Source organism: Cibotium barometz, chromosome 6 (genome assembly GCF_041138505.1).
Source record: "Cibotium barometz isolate CiBa-2024 chromosome 6, ASM4113850v1, whole genome shotgun sequence".
In the NCBI taxonomy this organism is placed as follows: domain Eukaryota; kingdom Viridiplantae; phylum Streptophyta; class Polypodiopsida; order Cyatheales; family Cibotiaceae; genus Cibotium; species Cibotium barometz.
In genome coordinates this window covers 24296821-24303903 of record NC_141051.1, presented here as the reverse complement: position 1 = coordinate 24303903, position 7083 = coordinate 24296821, and the positions used below count along the sequence as shown (strand labels likewise).

Below are 7083 nucleotides of genomic sequence, written 5' to 3'. Positions count from 1 at the left end.
CAATGCCACACGTCAACACCCAAAAAAGCTACCTATTCTTCTGTTCTCCCTCTTGCCAAACCAAGGATCCAAACTTTTATTCTCCCTCTGGTAATGTGAAGAAAATTTGGGACCCATATTAAAATGACAAAGTAATAATCATAAACCAATTTGGGACCCATATTAAAATGACAAAGTAATAATCATAAACCTATATGGTTGTATGCAGTCTGGACAGTTTCTAAGTTAATATATATATAATTATTATTGATCCAAAAAAAAGAAGAAATCTAATGCTGTATCTTTTAGGGTAGGCCCTGGCGCCCTCTCTTCACTCTCTCTCTCTCTCTCTCTCTCTCTCTCTCGATCATTAATCACCGATCGGACGCTTTACCACGCTTCTTATTCAGACAGCAACACGGGTAGTTCTTCACCTCCTCCTTTCAACGTATAGCCTGTTGAGGTTTGGATCAGAATAATGGAGGTGAGCAAGATCTTAATTATTGGGGCAACGGGTCACGTTGGCCAGCACCTTGCCAAGGCCAGCCTTGCGCTTGGGCACCCCACTTTTTTGCTTGTGAGGCCGCAGCAGCAGCAGCAGCAGCCCACTTCATACCCTGATCAGCGCTTGGAGCTCATCCAGTCGTTCAAGGCTTTGGGCGCTGTCATTTTGGAAGTAAAGCTCACTGCTGACAGCGTTTTCCATATCTTCACAGTAAAAAATTGCATATAATTGTTCATATTTGTAGCTTTAAATACATCGCTGTGAGTTAGGATTAATTTAAACCAACTGAGCTGCGCAAGATTTAAGTGCAGTCCGAGGCTGCTGAGATTGGGATCATCATGATCATATATTTTTGCAGGGCTGTCTCGAGGATTACAGAAGCCTGGTAGTAGCTATGAGACACGTTGATGTGGTCATCTCAGCGGTTGGCCACAACGGGTACAGCCATTCAGGGACACAATTGGCAGATCAAGCTCGGATTATAGAAGCGATCCAAGAGGTTGGCACTATAAAGGTGAAATGGAATCATTACTTTACTTTTGTGCAAGAAGGTAGAGGGTTGAGTTTAATTAATAATAGGTTTCTAGAAAAACATTATATGTAAGTACTTTGATTATTCCATATACTCTCTTCCCTGTGATTCTTACCCTTTCTTCTCTCTGCAAACCAAAGGGAACACCTTAGATTCAAGTAATTATCACTTTCTCTCTCACCTTAGAACTTAGAAAGTATCTCTCTCTCTCTCTCTCTCTCTCTAAGTGAGTCGACGTTAAGCCTTTCTCCCTAAGGTGGGTGTGGGTGTAAAAGAGGACAATTCCACTACCTTTATGCCATCCATCGTGGGGCAAAAGTGGTTAGTGGAATTGTCCTTGGGTTGACATGGATCCACTAGGGTTCAAGTCTTCTTCGTCTCAATTGGTCTCTCTATTTCATTAAGTCGAAGTTAAGCCCCTCTCTCTCTCTCACCCCCCCATGTGTGTGTGTGTGTGTGCAAAGACAAACTTTCAAGTCTCTTTAGGAGAATTTATCTCTTCTATAATTAACCGCCCGTAGATTCCAATATTGCAGAGATTTGTGCCATCAGAATTTGGTGTGGACGTGGACAGGCCAAACCTCCATCCTTTGATGAAGGCTACTCTCATGGACAAGGTATACATTAGGCGTGCCATAGAGAAAGCCGGAATACCCTACACATATGTGTCTGCCAACAATCTCTTCGTGCCCTTCTTGGACCATAATCTTCCCAAAACATTCCAAAGTGATCCTAACTTACGAACTGCATTTACAATTTATGGCCATGGAAATACCAAAGGTATGACTTACAAACCAAATTTTACGATTTACGAACATGGGAATACAAAAGTTAGGCCTCTTCAAATTTGATAGTGCTATGATTTCATCGATACACTTGCTTTGGGAGCAGAAATCACATATGTGAAAAGTTGTGGATCTTCTAATCAATGCATTGGGTGGGGTCTTTGTGTGTGTGTGTGTGTGTGAAGGGGGGACATTGATGGGGTTGTGTGTTGTGGGAAGGGGGATGTTGATGGGGCTGAATAAAAAAATACCATTGATGAACTTGTTCCATCACCGAAGGTGTCCACACCTTTATACAAAAGTTGCACCACCCACCATAAGGGGAAACAAACAAAAAAACATTACCTAAAACTTAAGTCACACCAATTAGACATGAGTCTTTAGATATTTTATGGAATATGTAACCTTATATGGTTTCTTCCACTAATATTTGATTTTTGTATCCACATGCATACGTTTTGTTTTTCACATGTGTTCATGGTTTGAAAGAGTCAAGTAATGATGTGGCGTACTCTTGCATTGCTACTTACAAACAATTGAAATTTCAAGGGTAGCTTAAAACTCGATATATCATTTTAACCTTATCCTTGTGAATATATGTATTTTTGGAAGTAAATAATACAACTTTTAGAAATTTGGCCCTTGTTTTAATCTTACATAAAATTTTAATTCACCCATTTTGTGAAGGCTTCAAATGCTACACTAACCTTCAAACTTGAGAGCATCATCTATGTAGTTTGTTATAACAAGAATCATAACCTTTTTTGTAACTTGAGTGGACATAAAATGATGTCTCTAATTGGGTATCCATAAAATGCAAAGCTATATATGTGTCAGAGGTCGATGTTGGCACTTACACAATCAAGGCAGTAGATGATCCTCGCACTCTAAATAAAATAATGTACATCAGACCATCAGCCAACATATTGACACAGAAGGAGCTTCTAGCGCTATGGGAGCAAAATATTGGTCAAAGCGTGGATGTCAATTACATAACACAAGAAGAACTACAAACACAATTAGAAGCTGGTAATCATTGATCTTGTACTAATGAGGTTCAAGTCTTTAGTTTTACTCATGGTTTTGTGTAGCCCTTGTTCATTGATATTTGATAGTAAGATCTATGCTAGAATGATTCTTGTGGATTAAAACTACACCTTAACTTTTTATAATGCTAAGACATTATAAAAAGTATCCCAAGACTTAACTTTTTATAATGCTAAGATATTATTAAAACTACACCTTAACTTTTTATAATGCTAAGACATTAGATAGAAAGTATCCCAAGCCATATTTTATGGGCTTATTATTGAATACTTTTTTTTTGCAGCATGCTCTTATATGAAAAAAATAATTTTAGCATTTCGTGACTCTATATATATCCAAGAGGTGGAGGTTTTTGGTATTGGTACACATGGCATTGAAGCAACTCAGCTATATGGAGATCAGTTTCCTTATATAAGTGTGGAGAACTACCTCGCCAACCTAAAGATACGCTTGATGGACAAAACAAACGTTGGAGTAGTGTAGAATTAGGAAGGTAAAGGCTTCACCCACTTGTTCTATTGATGAGAGATGTAATCATAGTGTTGTGTATATGTAGGAAAGCACCCTAGAGGTGCAAGATATTGTAATAAGATAAGAATGCCACATGTATGGTGTGTGAGTGTTGACCAAAAGAGTGAAAAAGGGAGTGCCACTTGGATGATGACATCTAAAGTGGGATAAGGCTAGAAAGCCTATATCATTGTATTGTTCACTTGAGATATGCAATAGAATTGAGTGTTGAGTGTGCAATCTCTCTCTCTCTCTCTTATCGAGTTGTTAGTGTGGTATGATCCACCTTAATTATGTTGCTTAATCTATGCCTATCACCATGATCAATCCCATTTTAGGATTGTTTAACATGGTATCAGAGCTTGGGTGGGCTCTTGGTCATGGTGAATATCTATGTATACTTTTTCTTGGTTATGAGTTCATTAATTAAGCATTATTTTTAGTTTATTATTATGAAAAAATTAAGCACACTCATATTATTATTTGGATTCGCATTTGTGAGGATTTGAGAGAGATTTGGAGCTGCCATTCTCAAGTTTCAGAGGAGATTTGCAACAAGGAGGTTGCATAAAAGTTGCCCCAAAGAGAGTTGCAAATGAGAGTTTTGCAACATGAAAAGCATGCTCATCATCATGGAAGCTGAAAATGGAGATTTCAGCAAGTATGAAGGCTATAGAGTCTTTGATGTCAACAAGGAAGCTGCCAAGGAGACAATGGTGTCTCAAGATATGGTACGGTTGTTGCAAGTTCCATTTCAATTTATTGGTTGTTGCAAATGTTATTTTGGTGCTCAGGCACATGGAGAGTGTTTCAATGGGAGGTGCTATTTCTCTGCAAGATATTTAATGGAATATGCTCAAGGTAGTTGAGCATAAATTTGGGTGCTTTCATGTGGAAGAGAGCACATTTCGGTGCACAAATGGGTTTGCATTGGAAGCTTGTATAACAAGCATGGAAAAGAGAGTGGAGACTCTCTAATCAGCATTGGTGAAGGCCATAGTGGGCCTTAAGAGCCTTGGATTAGGCCAAGAATAAACTGTGAAGGTACAGTTTGGAAATTGCAGTAGAGAGAAAGTTTTTGAAAGCTCAATGATGGAGCTTTATCAAGAGGGTGCAACCAGGAATCTTGATATTAAAGCCTTATAGGAGGCTGTTGGAACCTCAATTGGAGGTGTGTGAGGGCAACATATGCAGCATAAGTAATGCTTCTAAGGAGCAGCCAGTAAGGGTACCAATAATAGAAGCTCGTAAAAGGAGGCAGAAGAGCTAGAGCAGTCATAGAAGATGGTGCAGAAGAGAAAAAAACTGGTCTACATCGAGCTCGTGTGCAAAGCACAGTATAGTTTTTTTTTTGTGAACTCAGAGAAGCTCTGCGACCATCTAAGTGGAGGTGTGATAGGCAGGAAGAAGATCGAGCAAATCCTACACAGTCATATAGACAATGTGCATGCAATATTGCAGTTGAGAGGAGGCAGCACAGTAGAGGCGACAGGCCATTGCTTAGAACAGCATCAAGGCAACGATTGAAAGCAATAGAGAGAGGCGAACATTGTCACGGTTGCAAAAGAAGCATCCAATGTTCACACAGCAGAAGAGCCGGCAGCACCTAGTAGAGAGAGACGCAGTGAGGAGGCGCAGCAATCACCAGAAGCGACTGGCAGACCTTGGTTTAGAGAAAATCAAGTGTAGAGAGAGAGATTACAGAGTGCTCTGAGATCATCGTAGGTGAGCTGCTGAGAAAGATCACCTGTGACTCCATATAATGAGGCCAAAGCCATTACTAGTAGCAGGCAAGTCTAGATTGCTACGGCAAGCATAGCCGGAGAGAGCCAAGTTTCGTGTGGGAAGTAGCTAGCACTGCTAGAGCACAGATGCGGATTGTAGAGGAGTAGCGGTCGCAGATCTCTTCACAACCACACCTTCGTGATCATAGAGATAAAGTGATAGATAGCATTCGTGTTTTCGTGGGATATGATAGGGTGCTTTTAATTTTATTTTTTAAAAAAAACCTTAATTTTGTCACCCTCATTATCTTCTAACCTCCCATTCAACTCCATATTATTGTTGTGTTAAATAATCTCCAAATTTATACCGAGATTTATCCCCCCACTACAATTAATTCACTACGGCGAACATTGCAAGTTTCACTTTGTATGCATGGCCAAGATGTGGTTTTCACGTGAAATTCACATGGGTCCTCTGCCTGGCTACGGCCAAAATGAGTTGTATATTTTTCTCTCTCCAGTGCCCTCAATTAGCGGGAAAATATCGACTTTGGTGGCAAAAGCCGTGGATGTTGATCATTATTTTTTGAGACGGGTGCCCTCCCCTTGCATAGTGCAGAACAAGGTTTGTAAAATCATCTCACCCAAATTTATGAGGGAAACCGTGCACCCGAGCCTACGTGCTCAAAACGAAAACAATTTGTAATCACCCATTGGTATGAGGGTTGCCTTGCCCGAGCTCACTGAGAAGCTCAAAATGATTGCCATGATGTGTGCATGAGCACATTAGGGGACATTTGAACATAAAAAGGGCCCTGTAAGGATCCCTAATCTTAAGAAATTTAGACTAATTTTTTTGAGGCGTAAGGAGACAAAGCTAAAAAAGAAGCCTACTTTTGAGCCTAAAAGTAGGGGATCTCTCTACTTTTCGAACTAGGATTCTCTTTCTAGCTATTCTACTTTTGAGCCTAAAAGTAGAGGATCTCTCTACTTTTTGAACTAGGATTCTCTTTCTAGCTATTCAAGCCCCTATTAGCATCATCATTCTCATTGTACGTAGGGAGTCCCAAAAATTAGCAAAAATATTTTTTTCTTTATTTCAAGGATATTTTATATTAGTTTGGTCATAATTGAAGCACGTTTGGATTGGTAATTAGCGCCCAATGCGGATTTTTCAAGTCTCTTGGTGCTTAAGAGGCAATGGAAAATCCGGGCCTTCCCCATACCATCGTATACCCAAACATGCTCTGATGGGGACCAAACTTTGCAAGCATGTGGGGGTGGGCCCCTCCCACATTCTTGCAAAGTTTGGTCATGATCGGAGCATGTTCGGGTTAGTAATTAGTGGCCAATGTGGATTTTTCAAGTCTCTTGGTGCTTAAGAGGCCATGGAAAATCCGGGACTTCCCCATACCATCGTACCCAAAAATGCTCCGATAGGAACCAAACTTTGCAAGCATGTGGGAGGGGCCCACCCCCACATGCTTGCAAAGTTTGGTCACAATCGGAGCATGTTTGAATTGGTAATTAACGCCCAGTGTGGATTTTTCAAGTCTCTTGGTGCTTAAGAGGCCATGGAAAATCCAGGTCTTCCCCATACCATCGTACCCAAACATACTCTGATGGTTGGGGACCAAAATTTGCAAGGATGTGGGGGGAACCCACCCCCACATGCTTGCAAAGTTTGGTCACAATCGGAGCATGTTTGGATTAGTAATTAGCACCCAGTGTGGATTTTTCAAGTCTCTTGAGGCTTAAGAGGCCATGGAAAATATGGGCCTTTCCTATACCATCGTACATAAACATGCTTCCATGGGGACCAAACTTTGCAAGCATGTGGGGGGGACCCACCCCCACATGCTTGCAAAGTTTAGTCACAATTGGAGCATGTTTGGATTAGTAATTAGTACCGAGTGCGGATTTTTTAAGTCTCTTGGTGCTTACGAGGCCATGGAAAATCTGGGCCTTCCCCATACCATCGTAACCAAACATGCTCCGATG

The 7083-nt window shown here is 40.7% G+C and overlaps 1 protein-coding gene across 9 annotated transcripts; it reads left to right on the top strand.

Annotated features, from left to right (window-relative positions):
• The first annotated feature begins 320 nt into the window (after nt 1–320).
• On the top strand, nt 321–3598 carry LOC147637545 (phenylcoumaran benzylic ether reductase IRL1-like). Of its 9 annotated transcripts, none has more exons than XM_086799326.1 (5): nt 321–694; nt 843–998; nt 1538–1796; nt 2639–2830; nt 3132–3598. In XM_086799326.1, exons 1-5 carry the CDS (start codon nt 458–460, stop codon nt 3329–3331), a joined length of 1044 nt encoding a protein of 347 aa, XP_086655452.1. In that variant the 5' UTR covers nt 321–457; the 3' UTR covers nt 3332–3598. The 9 variants fall into 9 exon arrangements, with proteins under 9 accessions (XP_086655452.1, XP_086655457.1, XP_086655453.1 ...); XM_086799327.1 differs by having other exon boundaries at nt 322–694; nt 843–983; nt 1553–1796; nt 2624–2830; XM_086799325.1 differs by having other exon boundaries at nt 322–694; nt 843–983; nt 2624–2830.
• Nucleotides 3599–7083: the final 3485 nt, after the last annotated feature.